The 22,546-nt window shown below is 37.6% G+C and overlaps 2 protein-coding genes across 2 annotated transcripts; one reads left to right on the top strand and one right to left on the bottom strand.

The window, feature by feature from the left end:
* Positions 1–6,129: 6,129 nt before the first annotated feature.
* Positions 6,130–13,598, top strand: LOC113227454 (staphylococcal nuclease domain-containing protein 1). The gene is made up of 10 exons (XM_026460387.1): positions 6,130–6,295; positions 6,627–6,748; positions 8,223–8,526; positions 8,642–8,812; positions 9,207–9,432; positions 9,598–9,814; positions 10,311–10,523; positions 10,599–11,577; positions 11,663–11,902; positions 12,365–13,598. The coding sequence occupies exons 1-10, from the start codon at positions 6,245–6,247 to the stop codon at positions 12,536–12,538; spliced, it is 2,697 nt and encodes an 898-aa protein (XP_026316172.1). The 5' UTR covers positions 6,130–6,244; the 3' UTR covers positions 12,539–13,598.
* A 3,204-nt stretch (positions 13,599–16,802) lies between these two features.
* On the bottom strand, positions 16,803–22,060 carry LOC113226969 (protein ABHD13). Its single transcript, XM_026459819.1, has 5 exons — positions 21,769–22,060; positions 20,861–21,089; positions 19,374–19,567; positions 18,896–19,056; positions 16,803–18,783 (listed from the first exon to the last, which is right to left on the bottom strand). Exons 1-5 carry the CDS (start codon positions 21,899–21,901, stop codon positions 18,484–18,486), a joined length of 1,017 nt encoding a protein of 338 aa, XP_026315604.1. The 5' UTR covers positions 21,902–22,060; the 3' UTR covers positions 16,803–18,483.
* Positions 22,061–22,546: the final 486 nt, after the last annotated feature.

Genomic DNA, 22,546 nt, shown 5'->3' on the forward strand with positions numbered 1-22,546 from the left:
GTGGTCCCATTTACATTTGAAGAAAATATTCGACCTCTAAGAGTGGTAAACTAGGGGATGAATGACTTTTGAGGTCGGTTTTTTTAGTAGTTCGTACTGAGGTTCGTACAATAATACAAAATCTGGACTCTCTTCATCGTTCGTACAGGTACCTCAGTTACAAAACTGGTAATACAATATTTATTATGCAATACTTTTTATGCTCCATAGCGCGACAGTCCAATTTAATTCATTTAAGTAATATAGCCCTAATCAAAGTTACAAAGCAATCAAGCAAGGCATTGATACTTTTCTTGCCTCAATTCGTCTATTAAACTCGGATTCTACTCCCGATATGTAGGCGAATAAACATAGGAACACATAAAAATCTGCACATTTTCAATAAGAATAAGTAGTGCTCTTAAGTAGGTATATATTTCTATAGAAAGACATAAAATAATGAAAATAAATATGCTCTAATACTCTCTCTGGGGCCTCCTCACGAGAAGCGACGAAGTCGCTGCTGATAAGGCCCCACTTCAAATGGGAGCCCCGTATAAGACCATACTCCGGGTCACCCCGGCGTATAGCCTTCTGCATGGGGCTCCCGGCCTCCCGAGGTTGGGCAGGAGCTTGCCCAACGCCCATGCGGCGCCCACTTGCGCCAGGGCTCCCACGCCAACGGAGGGGCGAGTCGGTTGTCCTCCGACCCGCCCCCCAGACGAGTAAGGCCGTGCAATGCAGGCTCCGGAGTTCCTGTCCAGATCCCGCTGACTGAACTGAACTGTTCGCCTTCGCCCGGTATGTCTGCGCCGAAGCGGGTGCCCGTCCGCCGCGTCCTCGCGCACTCGCTCCGCGGCCTCCTTTTGCGACATAACCTCTGCGCAAAAGGAGGCCACCGCCTCCCAGGACTCCTCGCTATCGAGCATGGCGGCAACCACGCTCGGCAATGAGAGGTCCTGCCCTACAGTCCCCGTCAGAGTGCGGCGCTGCTCATGCACCGGCTGCACACCTCTAGGGTGTGCTGCGCGGTATCATCCGCAGCGCCGCACTCGTGTCACGACGGGGACGGTTCCCTCCTCGCCATCTTGTGCAGGTAGTGACCGAAACACCCATGCCCAGTGTGCGTGAGGGGGTATGGGAGACCCTCATCCGTATGTATTTATGATCAGAGAGGGTCTCCTCGTCCTCCAGGACCTGCCAGCCGGATACTCGCGCGGCTAGTGAGGGGGTCGCAAAGGCGATGTCCACGATTGACCCCCCACTTCGCCGCACGCACGTTTTTGCATGGCCCCGGTTGAGGACGACCAGCCCTAAGGCTGCTGCCCAATCCTCCAACTCTGGCCCCCTGGCATTGGTGACCAGAGAACCCCACGCCGCGCTCTTGGCGTTGAGGTCCCCCAACACCAACACCGGCGTCGGAGCTGCCCTCCTCACCAGTCTCCAGGGTCTCCAGGAACGCCTGGAACTGAGCCAGGGAGAGAAGTACACCCCAATTAGGATGACTTCTCCCCACCTCGCCGCCACGAACCATGACCCGCGTTCCTTCACCACTAGAGGGGGGAGTTTCCGGCGGTCGACGCCCCCTAATCCACACCCTGACCCAACTCCTAGCTCATTCCTAACCCAACACCCAACCTACCCCTAACCCACCCCCAAATTCACTTCTTAACCCCCTGACCGACCCCCTGACCAACCCGAACGCGTGGAAGTCGCCCTACCCTCTTGGGACCGGATGTTACGGGCAGCGAGTTATCCCCGACTCGTCTCTCGAGTCCTATTACGGCGGGAAAAGGCGCATTTCCGCGCGGCGCCTCCGCCCTGTCCTCTTCTGCCGGCGGGGATCAGCGAGGACGTCATCCTCTCTAATCCGCTCCGCTGTCTCCTTCCGTGTTATTACAACCTCACAGAAGGATATTTCCCGCCTCGCGTTCAGTTTCCACCTGTGGACGTCTTCGGGGTACAGGTCTGCCCCTTCCCTCCTGGCGTCAGCCCTATGGGTGTATACGGCCTTTAAGACCTCCGCCTCCAGGTCCCATGGGGGAGTTCCCGCGAGGACGCACGCTGCCTCGCCACTCTGATCGCCATATCCCGTTGCGTCCTCCTTAACAGCGTCCTGGTCTGGGCATTCAGAGCTTCAGCCCATATAGGAGCCCCATAGAGAGCCATGGACCTGACCACCCCTGCAAAAAGGCGGCGATACCCTTCTCCCGGGACTTTCAGGTTCGGCAATAGTCGACCAAGCACGGACGCCGTCCCAGCCAGTTTTGGCGCTAGCGCAGAGAAATGCTGTCGGAATCTCTTCGGAATACTTCATAATAAAATTCATCAAAGTAAATGAACCTACAGATTCACAGAGATCGCTGTGCTTCGGAAATTCAATAAAAAAGTGCTTGTATGTGGACCATTTTCGTCACGAAAATGTTACGTTCTATGACTACGCTCGGTTTTAGTTCCGTGCCTTTTCCGCATAGACAGTGGCGCCATATTCTCTTTCCCGCGTTATTGCGTTTATGTATGAACCATTTTAGTGACTCGAAGACTTAGCACCTAAATCGTTCGAAGATGCTCATGATTGCCAAACTAGCTTGGAAGGAAAAAAAATGCTAAGTTGCGAAAGGCCGCTAATCGTGGCGTTTTGTTGCGGTTGTTGTATTTGTACCATCTGTGTCTACTGGAAAAGATCAAATCGCGAAAACTTTACAATTTTGGTTCGTGACTATGTTGTAGAGTGAAAACTATTAAACTTTTTTTCTCGCACTCGAAGTGAAAAGTAAAGTTTTCACCTCAAGACCACGATTACAATCTAATCAAACATCAAATCATGACGTAAACGTAATTCTCATGAGACAAATAATAAAAATGAGGAGTCCCCACGGTCAGTCTATTAAACCTGCTGTGCAAGTTGTCATTAATTTTAGTACCTATCTGTTGTAATGAGGTAAGTCACTTAATTTGCATATAAATTATATCAAAAGATTTAAAATTAAACCAATCTGTATATTACTAACTAAAAAATAATGCTAACGGGAAATAAAACAAATGCATTATGTAATCACTTTTAATGTAAACCAAGTTACTTAATTTGAATTCTTACTAAGTTTCATAATTATAATCATCCCGAATTTCAAACGTGTTATAAAAGTCTACCAATGATTTGTTTTTGATATTTTCCAAATATTCTTCAAACAATTTTACTCTATTTTGATTCAAGCAGTTGCTGAAACACAGATATGATTCGCATATACCGCCGTGGAAAATTTCTTGGGATCAGTGTAACACAGCGAACGCACAATAGACACTGACGATAATGTAAGTATTTTTATAGATATTATTGTATATACGTAGGTGTCGCGTATAATAAAATGTAAACGTTTGTTAATTTTCGAATATAATTATGTAAATATTAGATATTCCAAAAACAAGTACCTACTTACTTTGTGTTGTGTTCAAACATCGAGTATATAACCAGAAATAGAGGCGAAATAAGGGCCATACATTCCTGGTAACTCATCAGTGATACATCACTTTAAAACATCGACGCTCGTTTGCACGAAGCGCCAAAAACTGACCTGTGTGTACGTCTTTATATATTCCCAAAATATTCTGTATTTATAATATAAAGATAATATCTATAACTATGGCGTGCTGTTTCATTTGGTGGTGTGGGGGAAAAATAGCATATCTAGGTAATTACAAAACAAACGGAATCAAATTTCAACGGTAATTAAATATGTAATTAACTGCCTCTGTGGCCAAACGGTTTCCATGCCGGACTGCCACGCAGAGGTCCCAGGTTCGATTCCCGGGCCGGGAAAAGTATTTGTATGGCCTACATTTATTTCTCTCGTGAGTTTGGGTGTAATTTATGGTTGTCTGTGTGTGTGTCCATGGCCACCGCGACTGTGTGTGCGTTATTATTATTATTATAATTTTGCAATTTTCGTCCATTATAGCAAAGCTCAAGTTAACTGGTCGATTTGTTGTGAAACAATTGACAACACCTATTGACGACACCCGTCAATTGTTTCGAATTCGGACTGGCCAACCGGAGCGCAGTTGTCACAGTAATGATATCGCAGAATAGTTTTCAAACTAGCGATTGGCGTTACTTAGCGTAGTAGTTTTAAAACTATCTATTTGGCTTCACAACCATCACTCGTTTTCTAACCCAGCAAAACTATCTATTTTTCACAACGCCCCGTAAAGATTGTCACTGCGTTTTTGATAACCATCGCTTGTTTTGTAGTGATTTTAAAGTGTTGCTATCTCGCAACGATCTATATAATCACGCAATAGATGTTGACGTTGTGGTTGGCGAGGTAGAGGCTAAAGATGGGTGATAAATAACGTCACGATGAAAAAATCACGATGATCCGCCGCCAAACAGTATCACCGTGACTCGTTCCGAAGGAACGAAGTTCCAAAATCACATAGGTGTTCCTCGGTTCCAATAGCTATCCCCGTCACTCACATCACGACATACGTATTTGATACAATGCGCGATCTCCGTTCCGTGGTGACTGAGCGCGCCACTCGTTGTAGTTCGGATAATCGGGCGATTTCGGCGGTGGGAGCGAGTGAGATAGGATGACTTTCTTTGCTCACTCACAAGGGTCGTAGGTGCTTATTACTATTAGAAAGGGCGAAAAACTTTATGTGGATTACTTTGTATGGATTGTATTTATTGTCATCCATTTATTGATAAGTGAATGGGCAATCTACTCTGGCAAATACAAGTAAAACAATACCATTGTTACACTACACACAAAATTGGAAAAAGAAATTCACTACATCCAGCCTAGCCAAGGGTGGAATTTATCTGTGTATTTGTAAAAATAAGATAGTGGTGTAGACTTTTGTTTGTGTGAGACCATAGTGACACAATTTAATTTTGCATTTGAGTGCACCTGTTTGCTTGTAGTACTTGCCCCCCGCCCGCCCCTCAAAAAGTGGCAGAAAGTTTTGTTCGAGAGAATATAACGTTAATAGTGCCTCCCGTTCTGTATGCTCTAAGCTCATGTGTTCAAAAATATGTAGTAAGTAATCATGTCATGGATTTTTTTTAAAGTATGCTTTTATTTCAGAGAAAAGTAAACAACCGGTGATAAATATACACTCGGTGTTTTATATATTTATCCATATCATTTTAGTAAAAATTATTACTTAGCTTTTGCCTTTTTTAAAATTACGTTTGTGATTTTATCATTATTATGTAACCACTTTTAAAACTACGGAATTTATTAGATTTTAGTCAGAATGTACTATTGAAATTGAAACCAATTGTTTTACCCCATTTGAGTGCTGTCCGAGAATTTACAATAACCGTTTTTTTTTGTATACATTTTAATGAAAATGCATTGTAAAATATTTACGAAAATGATAGGTATACATTCTATGAAGTACCAAGAGTTTATACTTTTCTCTCGAATGAAAGTATATACACCTTATTTTTTTAAAAACTCGTGTCGTTTGACTCGTGCTCGATAAACCGCTCATGATGCGATCGCACGAGTGGCGATGCGAGTCGCAACGCGAATAGCGAGCTGACCGTTAACTTACGCGTGTCGAGTATCGCATCCTATTCGTATCGCCCCTCGGCCCCGGTTGGGGGGCCCGGTTGGGGGCCCGGTTGGGGGCCCGGTTGGGGGACCCGGATGGGGGGCCCGGTTGTGTCCCGGTTGGGGGCCCCGGTGGGGGGGCCGGCTGGGGACCCTGTTGGGGCCCCAGTTGGCAATATGCCCTATAAATTTATCATAATTGTCAGTTTTAATTGTTAATTGTTAATCAAAAACATTGAAAAGATTGAAAATTGATTAATTGTTAATTGTAGATATTTGCGATTAACGATTGATCAATTGACAATTAATTAATTGTCAATCTTTAATTGCCAGAACAATTAAATTTTGCCCAACACTGTGTGAGAACGCATTTCAGCCACTCGACACGAATGTTTCGTCGATTGTTTCGACGAAACATTCGTGTATAGCGAGCACGATAGTTTAAATGCGGTATAAGAAGCAGGCCTCTATAACAAATTGTGTTGCGTGTAGACCATGATGTTAATTGGCAACACTAGAACGCCAAATGTCAGTAATTATGCCAAATAGGGCAACATCAGTACAACCACGTAGTCTATTTTTTGCATGAGCAACACCGACGGCCCGCCACGTTTCGCCATCGGTAGTTTTGCCATTTGCCCACTTGTCAGTAATTTTTTATTTCTTACTCATTTAACGCTCTATCAGTGTATTAACTAACAAAAATGAGTGCTCCAGCACCCGCTCCTGCGTATAAAATTGGAATAGTGAAGCAGGTAATACATTTTTGATTCAATTTCGATGTATTTCCAACTGTAATGGAAACTACCTCGTGCCGATTTCCTATAGTTTGCCCTGTTGGCACCACACCGCGTCCACTGTTTGGTCTTAATATGAAAGATTTTAATCTCTTCATCTTTGCTTTGCTTAACTCAAAATTTGTATGCGTTAAATAGTGACAATATGATAATACCCGACTGCCATCTGGCTGATGTGGGCTGTTATATTGAGGTCGGGCGGTCAGATTGTCAAAAATGTAATGCCCTTTCGTTGTAAGGTTAGTTTTAAGTTTCTTTGTTGAATACCAGAGCTATGTGCTTTTTATAGGTTCTGTCAGGAGACACGATCGTAATACGGAGACAGCCGCAAGGCGGGCCGCCGCCTGAGAAAGTGATAGCTCTCTCTGGGATCACGGCGCCGAAGCTCGCGCGTCAGCGAACTGCCAACAAGTAAGTAGCATATGTTTCGTAGTATATACCACAATAGATTTTCATTTTTAAATGTCTCAACTTATGTCATAAAATACAAGTAATATGTGTCTAAACCATGCTGCCCCTAGATACTGTCAGAATTATGCTAACATTCTATCTAATTAATTGCTTCTCTACTGATCACCATTTCATCACTTGACGAATCAAATAAATGTTTAAGAGACAATTTCAATGTTGTTTATGAATATTTAATTTTTTTAATGACAAGTGTAAGTGAGTTGGTGTTTGTCACTGATTAAATTAATGCATTCGCGAATTGCAGTTAAACCATGTTGTCTCATTAATTAATAGTTTACCTAGTGTGGAAAAATGAATAAACATTTAACAAGTACATAATGTTATCTGTACAGATAAATTGCTGGAATACTCACAATAGTGAAAGTTTATTTTTGCATAGTGAAATTACTTATGCCTAATACCACTTTAGCGATCCAGTTTCCTATCCACAATCATTCAATTATGTGTTGAGAGCACTTTATTGCTATGTCTTGATGTTATACAATTTAAACATGACTGGTGACACATTATTATATTTTATATAAGAATAAGTTAAATTTTTAAATGTTATCTGTTACTCCTATAATAAGAATAAGTGTGTAATAAGATCATATTGTCCAATTTATTTTCTCAAGATTTACAATTTATACCGTATCTACAAGATGTTAAGGCATACTTTAATTCCGTTTAGGCAAATTTTATTCAATCAAAATTGCGCCGTTGAGATAGTGAAATTTTATATGCAAAAATCAGACAATTTGATGAGACAATGTAGTAAATTTTTAAATAAGTTACCTAGTTTGTTGACCTTAATATACAAAAAAGTTATTTAAAATGTGGTGAATAGATGCAGATTTAAGTTTAAAATTATGTATTGCCCAACCTCTATAAAAAGTAGTCAAAGAAGTTCATCTCAAGTGAAATCGTAGGTCCAATGTTACTTATGTACTTGCGCATGTTTATCAACAATATTATTTGCTAAAATAACAGCCCAGCGAATATTTACTGCGACATCTGTGATTACAATCTGCATTATAAAAAAAAATCTGTCTTTCTTCCTTGTAGATGTTGTAGGTATCAGAAAAGTATAAACAATTTTTAAAGGAAATGTGTGTATGCTATGGGTACTTATTAATATATTTTTTTTTGTCAAAATCTTTAGTTGTCTTTTATCCTACTATTCATAGATGTACCTTTGATGTAGATAACAATCAAAACATCTTTATAATTCACCCTTCCTACATCATCACTATGTTTGGGTCGTTGACACAGTTGTGGTGGTTTAAGTGGATATGTTTTTGACTATCTTGTCGTTCATAACTTGTTTCAATTTACTAGAATGTTAAGTAGTTATTAAGTGCAAAATACTTGTGACCATGTATGCCAAAGACTGTTCAACCAGTTACAAAGCTATATATATAATTTCTTTTTACAGTGACGCGGAAACAAAAGACGAGCCTTATGCGTGGGAAGCTCGAGAATATTTGAGAAAGAAACTGGTTGGAAAAGAAGTGATATTTACTGCTGAAAAACCACCCAACTCGGCAACCAGAGAGTATGGTCAAGTGTGGACAGGAAAAGACCCTACTAAAGATGAGAATGTCACTGAAGCCTTGCTAGCCGAAGGTCTTGCTAAGGTCAGAGAAAGTGGAAGGAACATACCTCAGCTAAAAAAACTAGTGGAAATTGAAGAGGTTGCCAAATCTCAGGGTAAAGGTATTTGGGGCAGTGATCTTCAGGTGAGACTAAGTACTTATTTTTAAACTATTGACCTGTATATTAAACATTTTTCATAGGCTACAAACTAACATTATCTATATGCAGATGATCACCATTTTCTATTATCTGTAACAGGATCATGTACGGGAGCTTAAGTGGAGCATTGACAACCCAAAAGCTTTTGTGAACAAGTGCAATGGTCAGCCCATCAAGGCTATCATTGAGTATGTTCGGGATGGATCTACTGTAAGGCTTTGTCTGCTACCTGAGTATTACCAAATCACTCTGATGTTGTCTGGTATCAGGGTAGGTAACTTTGATTACAAATAGTTTATGTCTGTATTTGCTTAACCTAAGTCTTTATTTAAGCTATTGTCATTTTGAGTAGTTCTTACAACAGATGTTTTAGGTACTTAGAAGTTTTCCCTGTAGTTCTTTTACAAGACTTAATTAAGATACTGCCAAGTTCTATCACTGTAAAAAAAATTCAATCAAACAAGATAAATAATTATTATATAAATTTGAGAAAACATTTATTGTTATAACCCAACCTATGGAGTGGTGGGAGATCGCCAGAGACAGGGAGCAATGGAGGATTTTGGGGGAGACTTGCCCAGCAGTGAACACCCAAAATCCTAATAGATTAAAAAAGTTAATGTATTAAGCCAAATTTATTCAAATATATTTACATTGTGACCAGTGTCCAGCAGTGAAACAAGATGGCGATTCAGAACCCTATGCAGAAGAAGCTCGTTTTTTCCTCGAATCAAAGTTGCTGCAGAAGGACGTTGAAGTAATTTTGGAATCTGTAAACAACAACAACTTTGTAGGCACTATCCTACACCCACAAGGCAACATCGCTGAAGCTCTTCTAAGACAAGGTTTCGCTAAATGTGTCGATTGGTCCCTCGCTGTCATGAAGTCCGGTGAGTTTGCTGTACTGCGTAAAAGTGTTAACATGCAAAATGAGAGTACTTAGGCCCTTGATAAAGAAAAATATATCCTGACTAGACAAAGCTCATTATAGCAAAACATTACCTTATTTTGAAACTAAATGAGAGCATGATGCAGTTATAATGCGAATTTTACAGGTGCTTCTACCCTAAGAGCTGCAGAGCGCGCGGCAAAGGACGCGAGACTTCGTATATGGACCAACTACACGAGCAACGCCCCTGTTATCGCTGCCAAGGACAAAGAGTTCCACGCCACTGTATTGGAAGTGGTCAACGGCGACGCACTCGTCGTAAAAGTACCAAATGGTGGACAAAAGAAGATCTTCCTAGCCAGCATCAGACCGCCCCGTGAAAAGTAAGAACACTAACCAATGAATTTTGAATGTTCATTAATAAATATTAGGACATATATGTATACTTCTTGGTTAAACATTAACAAGTATTTTTATTGTGAATGTATATAGATTCGAAAGTGGTCAAAAATAACAAATTTATTTTAATATAAATTGCTTAATTAATTATTGTGGGTTTTTTACATGTTAGTCACATTGCCCACTACTATATAGACAAGAACATAATTCTGTAGTGTACATAATGTTACAGTTGTAGTAGTAGTAGTATATTATAACAACATTGTCATGTTATTATTACCAGGCATGTCATCATCACCCCTTTATACATACCACTGGTATATATATATTAAAAATATAATAATAATGCTTTAACCGTTGCTAAAAATGTTATATAGTTTGCTTTACAATGAACTAATGCTATCTTATGCTTATTCCGCAGCTTATTAACAAGTTATAACAGTTCTTACTTAGATATAAAGGCTTATTTTTTCTGTTTAGGAACAATGCAGACAATGCAGAAGATGGAAAGCAACAATCACCAAGGCCGAAAGGATTCAAACCTCTTTACGATATTCCGTGGATGTTCGAGGCTCGTGAATTCCTAAGGAAAAAAGTAGTCGGCAAAAAAGTTAATGTGGTTGTTGACTATATCCAGCCTGCTAAGGACAACTTCCCTGAAAAGACTTGCTGTACTGTATTGGCTGGTGGAATGTAAGGGCCATGAGTGAAAGTTTTACTGTAATTAATTTTTAAAACATGAATAACATTTTACGTATGTCTTTCCAGAAACTTAGCTGAAGCGTTAGTAGCCAAGGGTTATGCCACTGTGGTTAGATACAGGAATGACAATGATCAAAGGAGCTCTCACTACGACAAATTGCTGGAGGCTGAAATGAAAGCACAAAAGGCAGGCATTGGTGTGCACGCCAAGAAAGACATTCCTACACACCGTATTCAGGACACCAGTGGCGACTCAGCAAAGGCCAAGAAATTCTTCCCGTTCCTTAAGAGGGCTCAAAAGACAGAGGCTACTGTGGAATTTGTTGCGAGCGGTTCGCGTATGAGACTCTACATTCCCAAAGAATCCGTCCTCGTCACTTTCCTTCTTGCCGGTGTCAATTGTCCAAGAGGCGCCCGTCCAGCAATTGGCGGTGGACCAATGCAAGATGCCGAGCCATTCGGTGAAGAAGCATTGCAGTTCACAAAAGAAAAATGTTTGCAACATGACGTAATAGTTACGATAGAAGAAATGGATAAAGCCGGTAATTTCATTGGTTGGCTTTGGGTAGACAACGAAAATTTATCTGTCTCACTAGTTGAACACGGGCTCGCTTCAATGCACCACACTGCCGAAACATCGGAGTTCGCGCGGGCTATTAAGACCGCTGAAGAAAACGCTATCAAAAAACGCATCGGCATTTGGAAAGACTATGTCGAAGTGGAAAAGGAAACTGAAAGAGAAAGAAACGCGCCTGTACAAGATCGTGTCGTCAAATATGAAAAAGTTATAATTACTGAAGTTACACCTGAAGGCAATTTTTATGCTCAAAATGTCGATTTGGGCAATAAGCTTGAAAATTTAATGGAAAAAATACACCAAGAGTTCAAAGCTAATGCTCCATTGCCTGGATCTTATGTACCAAGAAGAGGACAGCTTTGCGCAGCTCGTTTTACCTTAGACGATCAGTGGTATAGAGCTAAAGTTGAAAAAGTAACTGATGACAAATCTGCTCATATTTTCTACATTGATTATGGAAATCGTGAGGTAAGAAGTTCTTAAGGCTATTTATTTTTTATACACAGGCTAAAAATAAATAAGTACTTCACGCATTTCATGGGAATACTTTCAGGTTGTGAACAGCACCAGATTGGCAACTTTGCCCGCTGGAACAGAAAGTGAACCACCATATGCAAGTGAATATGTGCTTGCTTGTGTCAAGTATCCAACGGACCCAGATGATCGAATGGAAGCCGTACGTGCCTTCTCCATGGATACGTTAAACAAGAAACTCCTTTTGAACATAGAGACCAGAGGCTCACCTCCTGGCGTAACTCTTATGGATCCTACCACGAATGTCGACTTGGGAAAGGTACTATGACTGTGTTAATGTTTAATAAGTAAAGTGATCCCCTTTACTTATTAAGTATTTCTAATAGTAATGTTAATATTATATATATAATATATAAATAATAATATATATATAACAATAATAGTAGCAGTAAAGCTCCTTGTGAAAGAGTTCCTCCAGGGAAGTGCTACCTTACCAATTTCTGCTGCCAAGCAGTAATGCCATTCCAGTTTGGAAGGGTAAGGGTGCTGGTGAAATTACAGGCACATGGGATTTGCCATCTCATCTCATCTCATCTCAGGGTGACGGGCACAGTGGTAGTGCCCCTTAGATCTTTGCCATTTAAAGCTCTTGAGTGGCACTGTAACTGTTATGGACTGGCGTGTAGCTTACCATCAGGCGCACGACTTGTTCGTCCCATCACTTGGTATTATAAAAAAAGAAGTTTTAGAAATGAATGTATGAAACAATTTTTTGTTTCAGAATTTGATCAAAGAGGGTCTCGTTCTCATGGAAAACACTCGCGACCACCGCCTGGCATCGCTGGTGAGCGAGTATCGCGCGGCGCAGGATCACGCCAAGAATTCGCGGCTGAACCTGTGGCAGCACGGCGACATCACCGAGGATGACGCCGTGGAGTTTGGCGCGCGTCGCTAGCGGGAGCTTTTCCGGTACGATGCTACCGCCTCGCCCTCGCACACGCTCCATTGTGCCACCTGTACGGCACTCCATGTTGAAACAGTCATTTATACGCTCATTAATGAGTTTTTGTGAAGGCAAAAAAGAAATAATACAGACATTTAAAACATAGTGATTTAGTGACTTAAGCAAGGACTACGGAATTAATATTTTCTTATGTGAGAAGTGATTTATATTACTTTATATTAATACATAAACTGTAAAGATTTGTAATATGTAGTAATAATAATTATAATAACAAAATGTACAGGATTCAAGATTCATTATTGCCTTCCCAAAAACCCCTAAACCTGTTAGAATTCTCATTTGAAATCATTGTTTGATTATTTTTATTTGTTATGAATGATTAATAATGTATGATTAGTATATAGCTTACACGAAGAAAAATCAATAATTAATTAAGTGCTATAATGAACTGGTATCGGCCGTGAGTCGTGAGCAATTCGGTGAGAGGACGCATCGCATCGCATCTTCATCTATGTACTCGTCCCGCACCACCTGGTTTTGCGGCACCAAAGGCCCGTTCGCCTTTTTGCAAACTCACTCCTTCCGCTACTTATTGTATCTTCGCAGACATAATATTAATCAGGTTTAAATATTAAAAATCTTATTTATCAAACATATTTCTAAAATATTTTTGTGATTACAGGCATGAATAATAATATATAAGGTAGGTACTTATAATGAAATTTAAAACAAGTTGTTGATCATAATATTTTCTACAGTGTTTGTACATCGCAAATGCAACTTTTATACGTCGTTGTGACTTTATTTATTTAGAATGCATTATGTATGATTTAGTATTCGTCGATCTTAGTCTTTGTGGTCGTGCTTATTATATTGTATATTTTGTATTTTGCTGAGACTTGAAAAGATTAATTTAATGTTAGATAACTGTTGGATTACGTATGATTATTAGATACAAAATCTATTTACATGATGTTTTATGATATAAACTTGCATAGAACTAAGACAAGTCAGCGTACGTATTGTATGTCGTTTTCGATGCACTTTTAGCTTCGTGTATATATATATATATAATATATATATATGTTTATATATATATATATATATGTACTCGTACTAACAGATTTGACGTTGGTCCTACCTCTTCCCAAGACTTAGGTATACATTTTGTTTACAAACTAACGAGTACCTCATGGTGCGTGGATTGTTAAATGAACATGATTATATAAAAAATAAATATTTTAAGAAAGTATACATTTCATTATTTACTACTCCGTTACCCACCTATTTATTCTCTGTAACAAACAACAGAATAGCTAAAGTAGTTATTCCACATGGGGAATTTGGTTATGCTAGGACGTAATCAGGAAGCTGTAATGGTCAGGACCTATGTGATTGCTTCAATGATCTGAAGCACAGGATAGAATTGCACGTAAATATAAACTTAAGACACTGCAGGCCCACCCATACTCCTGGTGTGCTAACTTGCATGTGTAAGGAGTATAGTTGTAAAATAGGGAAATATAAAATGGCTACAATTGAAACTACTGTAATCTTTCAATCATTGTAATCGGTGCATTAACGATAAGGTTAAAATGCTTTTAATAGTTTCTTGTAATTTCTTCCTCTTTCTAATATTAGCACGACATCGTTCTAAATTGCGTAAAATACCGTTTTATATGGCACATGCACAGGCTGTGAGCTAGCTAGAAATTCAGCTTATTCTCCACCGCTCGTTATTTATTACCATGATCGGAATTGAAGGAGTTAATTTAGCTAAACTAAAGAAAAAGTGGACATTCCCGTCTACTATACCCGTGTTTTTCGAAACTGATTATAATTCAATATGCGTATTACTTATAAACTACATAACTGCCTCTGTGGCCGAACGGTTACCATACTGAACTGCCACCCAGAGGTCCCGGGCCGGGACAAATATTTGTATGGCCTGCATTTATTTCTCTCGTGAGTTTGGGTGTAATTTTTGGTTGTCTACCTATGTGTGTCCATGGCACCCGCGATACAGGGTTTCCCTAGTACGGGGATATGTGTGTGTAGGTTAAAACAATTATGTTATGTATGTTACTTATTGAAATTTGAGTACGTTGACGACAAATTATTGTTTCCTTTTAAGTATGTACTACAAATTGTCTCAAAAAATTATACTGTAATTGTTATTACTTGCGTATTTAAATACTTCGGCCATTTGAAATATTTAAACAGGAGACAAAACCATAATTTGAAACGTTTAGGAAATAAACAATAAAAAAGAAATTTTCATATTGATGACGAAATGTGCATACTAAGAAAACGTTTATACTTTAAGTAGATTAACTCTCTCACATCTGGTCACTGTTTGTTGCAATTGTACATAGAAAACCTACGAATTTATTCGATGGGCAACATTTTATTGTTAGTTTTATTCAATAATATTAGGGTATTTAGGACCGAAAACAAATAAGTTGTTGTATATTATTATATTATATAAAAGCATAGAAGTTGTACAAAAACAATTTACGGAAAATCAAACAACTGCTTAGAAAAATATCTATATTCATAAAAATTATACGGAAATTTTATATTAATTTGCACTTTTTGCAGTTGCAAATACTGTTAATTTTGAACGAAGCTGATTATGATAATACAGCAAAACTTTTTTTAGTGTTTTGGCACTATTTTAAAAAAGGTACAGTAGTAAATCACCATAAGGATAATGTATATTACAGGGTGCATCAACTATCCCGGCACATTCAACTTAAAGCGCCTTGCAGTCACAGCTCTATTTGCAACTAAATGTTACATATCGTCGCCTTACTTTCTCAAACTCGTATCTTAAAGCACAAAGTAACTGAAATGCAAAAAATGGATTGTGTATACAAATTTTGCAGGCTGATTTCACAGCGCATTTTATTCATATTCACACACTGGCTTGTACTTATTCTTAAGGTAATGCATCCAAATTAACACACTTGATAAGAAATTTGAAATAAATAGAAAGTTTTGCGATCTCCCTGAATAATCACTGTTTATAAGATACGAGTTTGAGATACTAAGGTATCGATATGAGCCACAACTACATGTGCACGCGACACATCGAATATGCTGAGAACAAACGACGACACATATTGCATTCACAAACAATAACAGGCAACAGTGATAATTGCTGGCTAAAATTGCCTTTTTTGAGAAATATGTTTATTACTTGCATGGAATGGTGTAAATTTCATAAATCGTGTAACAAAAATATCAAACTTGTGACAACGCGTTAGAATCGTTAGATGGAAAAGTAGACACTAGTTATTGCTAATTTATATTAAACACATGAATCCATAGAAAAGACATATTCAACTAATGTCGAATTTATTGCTAGCTTAGTGTGAACCCCACGAGTCTATGTGCTTCAGCATTAAGCGTATCAAATGGGGTCCAATACTGACAAAAAGCATCAGAATTATGTAAATATTTCATAGACAACTATCTACTTTCAATATTACTAACTGTATTTTAACAATAAATATTGCTATGAAACAGCCAAATTGAAACTTACAACTAAATATAACTTAACTAAATTGCCAAAGCGAACATCGCAATATAGATAATAATAGTAATCTTTCGCAAATATAACATTTATATCTGTGTGGCTCTGACTTCCAAACTAGAATGACGTCACTTTGAAGTCAAATTTTTACGAATCCTAATTTACTTACTTTCAGCGAAATTATGGCGGCCTTTCGAAATGAGACAAGGGGACAATGATATGGTAGTCGGTCTGCTGAGTGTGGCCCAATGATAATTCATCACTTGAGAAAAATCCAAAAAGGGGTGCCCGATAGCACTACTAGCGGCGGCACTGTGCGTGAGGTCTCACCCTCGAAACCAGTTTCGGTAACAAGTCCGCTCGAGGGATAGGGACCGGGAACCTCGACGCAGAAGTCCGCGCCTCATCCATCATCCACGAACCTGGGAAGGGAGCTGGGTCTCATCCCAGTCAGGAGGTTGGGCACTCTGTTCACTCATTCTTTTTTCAATAAACTTGCTGAAAAATCTTGTTCAAATTATCCTTTGAGCAGCGCGACATAACTGTTACATAAACTCACTCCTTTGCACCGTGCAGCTGCCTCAGGAACCGACTCGACAAGACTTTATATGTTATATATATATTAAATATTGCTATAAATCCTGATTAACACATTATATTTTATTATAACAGCTTGATTTATTTCTAAAATTGTTATTAATTGTTTCGTTATATATCGAGTTCTTAGGTTTTCGCGATTGTTAAAAATAAATACACGCGATTTAAATCCGGAAAATTAGTTTCATTTCCTATGTTTCGTTATAATTCATTTTAATGTTGCACACATGCCGTCAGCGTCGAAATGATGTAAACATTAAAACCTTCCAAAATATCTATACATTGACAAAAATATAGAAAGTACGTATTCATACTTTAGGAACGACGAAATTCTTAGAAGATAGAGTATTTCACTCTATCTTCTAAGTCATTCAGCTATTATGTTAAAAGAAACTTTTACATTTTGTGATGTTCACTTCTGGCTTTACTATAAAGATACTAGACGTAAAAAATAACAATGCAAAAAATTTTTCTAGGAATGTCTGTAAATATGATATGACAACACATTAAGTATTTTTTACGTCGATCGAATCGATTTGTACTCACGGCCACACATTAAATATATAGTCACATGTGCGTGTGACCCTCCGCATCTACAAACAAGCACATAAACAAAGCAACCTTCAAGCGATGTTCTAATTATGATATTTACAAGTCAAATCGAACCTTTCCAAAATACTCATACATTTTTATAATGCCAGTGAAATTACGAGCCTTTTTCTTTTAAAAAAAAAGAACAAATTTGAGTTCAACATTTGGACCTCAATAAATCATAACTATACTGACTAAAACATAATAATTAAGTTACGTAAACGTCACTAACACCTCCAATACATCTCGCCATAGGAAAATTGCTAATAAACTATTTTAGTGTATTTATTTTGTACGACAACAACAGCTTAACAACTTACTTATAGGCATGGAATTGACACACGTATTGCGTTACTAATTCGCGATTCTGGCTTCTATCACTAGGAGCTACAATTTTGTTGTCTTACTAATATTTTAGAATTGTTTATTGAACTAGGAATTCTATTATCATTTGGACTAGAGTTTTCAACAGGTGATGATTTGGGTCAGAAAAAGTAGGCGTAAGTTCATTACTTCACTGGCCAAGAACCATGAAGGTGGACTATTTAATTATACAGAAATTTTAACGCAAAATACTATCTTGCAAGACTTACTTATTGCTTAGTTTCAAACATTAGTATATACTTATAAGTAGAATCTAAGTTTGTATATAAATACATTTATTTTTTACACTGGCAATTTGTACCATGCATAAGAACATATTTAGTATACTATAAAATTGAAACTAGTCATTACATTGTGCAGTTTTATACATATATGTATATTAGCGAAGTATTTAAATCGGCGTAAGCCTTTCCAATTTTCTACTAAGATATTAAAAATGCATGTTATCAATTTGTAAAAAAATATTCCTTTAAGTGCGATTGGCGGAGATCGAAACAGGCAAAGTATATTTTCCTATATTTCAAAGAAGTGATACTCATAAAATAGATATTATCCATATAGTTTCCTTTAATGTCCTGGAATTATTATATTGTATATTTTTGTACATTTTTGATGTGTAACTAGCATATACTTTGCTACAGTGGTGTATTTAGAAGAAAAGTTTTGTAAAAGTAGGTAATAAAACAATTTTTTTGTTATCTTCGATTTCAGAGGGACGCTTTCTCTACTCTTTCTGTATTGCTTGAAGATTACACAAATTTACTTGCCTATTGCGATTTCTAGTGATAATTTTCATAACTATAATTTTTTTCTAATGTTATTTTAATTATACTGTGTGGACTATGGTATGTCTTACGGCGGAGTCATGATCATTGTCGAAAAAAGGTCCAATGTCATCAGGTAGTGGAGGGACGTTAACTAAGAACTCTTGGATTGAAACGTAGTAATCCCGGCAGGTCCAAGTGTCATCGTGAGCGCCCCCAGGTATCACCACGAGCTTCTTGCATACAGCACCACATCTCATGTAAAGTTTCTTCGCCATCTCTGGAGGCACCAGAGCATCATTTGAGCCACACATAATAAGAGTGGGTGTTAATACTGACCCAATTTTCTTCAATGACATATACTGTAACAGAAAATAATTATTGTATAATATACATTATAAAAAGGTAGTTGTCTGGACTTCCCAGAACGCTCAACTCAGCAGACATTTAACAGAAATTAATTATGCTAATTACCTTATTCTTGTGGCAAAGCTGAGGCAACCATAACAAACATTTCCACTTCAAAATAATCTGCGCCATGTCTGGCACACTGGTAAAAGTATTCTCTACCACAAGCGCCCAAATTTTGTTCCTGTACTCTATTCTTGAAGCCAAATCTATTGCTACAGCACCACCTTGAAATAAATATTTGTTAGTAAAGATCGAAAAATAAGCAACTGTTATCTTTCAAAAAACTAATAAGTAGCACTATGATTATCACTATCAATCTGCAAACCAAGTGTGCATAGAACATCATGTAAGTACATAGATTAGATTATACATTAAATTATAAATCTGCCAGATTAGGTCTAACCTATTTAAAGCAAAAAGTATTCCTTGTATTGTATAAAATTCAAGTATTACATATTAAAACAATAAGTTTTTCCATAAACTTCAAATTACTAAACTACTAGGTCACCACCACAATATCAAATGCTGAAAACACACTCACCTAATGACCTACCAAACACAATAATTTTGGTACGGTCAATGTCGGTTCTCTGCATGAGATAGTCAAGTGCTGACAATGCATCAACGTAGAGGCCACGCTCTGAAGGCGACCCTTCTGAGAGACCATAGCCTCGGTATTCCACCATAAGGATGTTTATATTTAGCTTGTGGTAAAAGCCTGACGCATTTAACAACCTACAATGAGAACATTTTGAAAAAATTTAAGCAAATGTACAAAACACTATATTAAAATTATAAATGAAAAAAAAACAGTGTGAATCAAATTATAATTAGAAAATACAAGGTGGCTTAAATTCTCACATTCGCTGCAACCTATAAAATGAATGATAAGGCTATTGAAGTACACAATTTGAATTTTCACAATGAGTAAAAATGTGGATCTTCAAATGCTGACACTAACATTCTCTATAATATGTTTTGTATGTACAGGAAATTAATTATATAAATTCCACTACATGTAAGTCACAATAAAAGTGGTCAGTATTTGTATTGTTTTTCACTTTTCATGCTTTAAAAGTACGTCATAATGGCCTTACATAGCTGGTGTAAAATGCATCCTTTAGTCTCTAGGAAGTAAAAAGTACCTAATTTTTTAAATTTACTTCAAGTAAACAAACTCAAACAGTCAGCAGTACGCTAGGTTTTAGTTCGGTGATGCCATATTATTTTCACTCGTTAGGGCGTTTGTTGTATCTGGTTGGAAAAAAAAAATTGCGAAAACTTCAGAATTTTGGATTGTAATTTTGTTATAGAGCATAAACTATTGAAGTATTTTTATTTCTCGTGATCAGAGTGAAAAGTTAAGTTTTCACCTCGGGACTAAAAGCCATTATAAACCCTCGGAGTAATAAACACGCTTGCTAAAGCTCTAACCACCTCAGGTATATATTGACTCGTTTTAGACCCTTGATAAACAATATACTGTTGTTTCCCTAAATGCACAAGCAATAACACACCAGAATGGCGTCTTCCACCTGCTGAGACCAAGAACTAGTTTGGCCTACTGTGCCAAGGTAAGTATGCAAGTAAATAGCAATTCTGTTAATTGTGAATGCAATAGAAATTTTGTAATTTAATTTAAAGCAATCTTATGCCCATAGTAGCAACAAAACACTATTCTAAGGCACTGTGTCGGGGTTCTATATTGAAGAAGGGTTCTACTAACACCACATAAATGTTCATCTCCACTCTCCACCACATATTTAATTAATTTTTGGACAAACTAACAAAGGGCAAAAAGATCAACAAACTGTTATTTGTTCTTCCATAAGGAAACTGCTGCTTTCAATCACTGACACTACTTCTTTAAACTTTCTATTGCCAAAAATGTTTTTACTACAGAAAACTATAAATCAACATTGATTTAACAAGCTCATTGAGATTCTTTAAATCTAGCTTAGGTCTGACATCTACAAGCCAAAATTAACATATTACCTATAGAAGTATCAATAAAATGTCATTTCTAACCTTTGACCCATGTTTCCAGCATTCCCGTGAAAGAATATCATTGTAGGTCGATGGTTGCTATTATTGGCCTGTTTTATTAAGAACATGTGAATTTTAAAACCATCCTTGTTTTTTATTTTAATGCTTTCATATGGCAGCTTATAGCTGCTTGGCTGAAATACAAATATCCTGGAGTCCGGAGGATCGTTCGGGTAGTAGAGTAGAAGGTCCTGGGCAGTGTACATGATACCTATGAAAAAGAAACAATTACAATAATGGTATGGTGGTAGGCCAACAGTGAGGTGAGATGAAAATTTAAATTTCATAGGTCTATTTCCACCAAAACTTGCCAATAATAGCTGTTGCAAGATCATAATTGATATTAACAGTCATCACATGGGTTTGTAAAAATATTGAAATACCATATAGAGTACCAGATACACACTAAATTACTTAATTGACAAACAACAAGTTTTTCAATTCTCATTTCATATATCCTTGGCATCTAGACCATTTTCACTAAAGAGGCTCTAAGAGAGAATTGAAATGCAATATCAATCCTCATCTTGTCTCACCAGTGGAAATGCACCTTCACAAACTCTATATCTTGGCTTTTATGCCCTTTCTTCCCAGAAGTATAGACCTGTATACAATGTGTGCGCTTAGCTGCATACAAGGATATAACCTCTTCACAAAAAAATGCTGATTTCAATTAATGGATACAACAAATAACTTAAACTTATAAATAACTTCCTAAAATACGCTGTAAAACGAAAAGGAATATTTCAAATTCAATTTTTTCAATTGTATCTTAAGATTGTAGTTGATTGTTGTTGCTGTAGCATTATTTTTGTTAATGTAGGTCAAAAGCGATTTTTTTGTTGTTTGTCAATAAGCAACTTAATGTATGTAAAATTTTGCAGTTTTACCTGAAATTCCCAGGATAAACGCCGCGATTGCAGTGAAAAATCCATAGAACCAAAACACGAGAACAGATGAAAATAGTGTGAGAGTTGACACGACCCAAAGCCGATACAGTATCACTCGAAGTATGTGATACATTCCTTCAGGGCTAACTCCCACTATTTAACATTTTACATCTAGCAAAAAATAAGAAAAGAAATCAATTAGCGCTAAGTATAAAGGGAATTTGTCCCATCACCATACCGCAAAATTATGATAAAAATTTATATTTTCTAATTTGTGCTAAAAATCGAGAGGAGAAACAGACAGGAAACAAAAAATCACAAATGTCATTTTGACACCATACTATATCGTTCAGAAACACTAATCAGCACACGTTTTAATCAATCACCCATATTCTCCTTTCATTTTAGTATCGTGCGCGGGTTTTGCGACTGTGCCTTTGTGCCTATTTTTTATTTTTTTCCATCCTCTAAAGCCTATTTATTTCCCCTACGTCTACAAGCTTCGACAACCACCGCTTACAGCTTGAGGGTCAGTTCTGACTAGTTTTAGCTCATGTAAGAAAAGTAAAACTTTTTTCTAAACTTTTTTCTTTTCTTTCTTTCTTTTCGTTTTTTTCCATTTGATTCCAGATAAAAGTTGAAAATGCTTATGTCTAATGAAAATTAAGCTTGTATAGTTCATGAACTACGAACTATTAGGAATATATTCCCTACACTGACCGACATGAGTTCGTCATGCACGGTTTTAATAGTTCATCATTCTTTTTAGTTCAGTACG

The sequence above is a fragment of the Hyposmocoma kahamanoa genome, unplaced genomic scaffold, assembly GCF_003589595.1.
Source record: "Hyposmocoma kahamanoa isolate Upper Pololo Valley unplaced genomic scaffold, ASM358959v1 100021, whole genome shotgun sequence".
NCBI classification, from domain to species: domain Eukaryota; kingdom Metazoa; phylum Arthropoda; class Insecta; order Lepidoptera; family Cosmopterigidae; genus Hyposmocoma; species Hyposmocoma kahamanoa.

Coding starts and splice junctions, on each gene's coding strand:
- LOC113227454 (XM_026460387.1), top strand. CDS start 6,245: ATGAGTGCTCCAGCACCCGCTCCTGCGTATAAAATTGGAATAGTGAAG. Junction 6,749..8,222: donor CGTCAGCGAACTGCCAACAA/GTAAGTAGCATA, acceptor TTCTTTTTACAG/TGACGCGGAAACAAAAGACG. Junction 10,524..10,598: donor ACTGTATTGGCTGGTGGAAT/GTAAGGGCCATG, acceptor ATGTCTTTCCAG/AAACTTAGCTGAAGCGTTAG.
- LOC113226969 (XM_026459819.1), bottom strand. CDS start 21,901: ATGTATCACATACTTCGAGTGATACTGTATCGGCTTTGGGTCGTGTCA. Junction 19,568..20,860: donor GCTGGAAACATGGGTCAAAG/GTTAGAAATGAC, acceptor TTCTCATTGTAG/GTTGTTAAATGCGTCAGGCT. Junction 19,057..19,373: donor TGTGTTTGGTAGGTCATTAG/GTGAGTGTGTTT, acceptor ATTTATTTCAAG/GTGGTGCTGTAGCAATAGAT.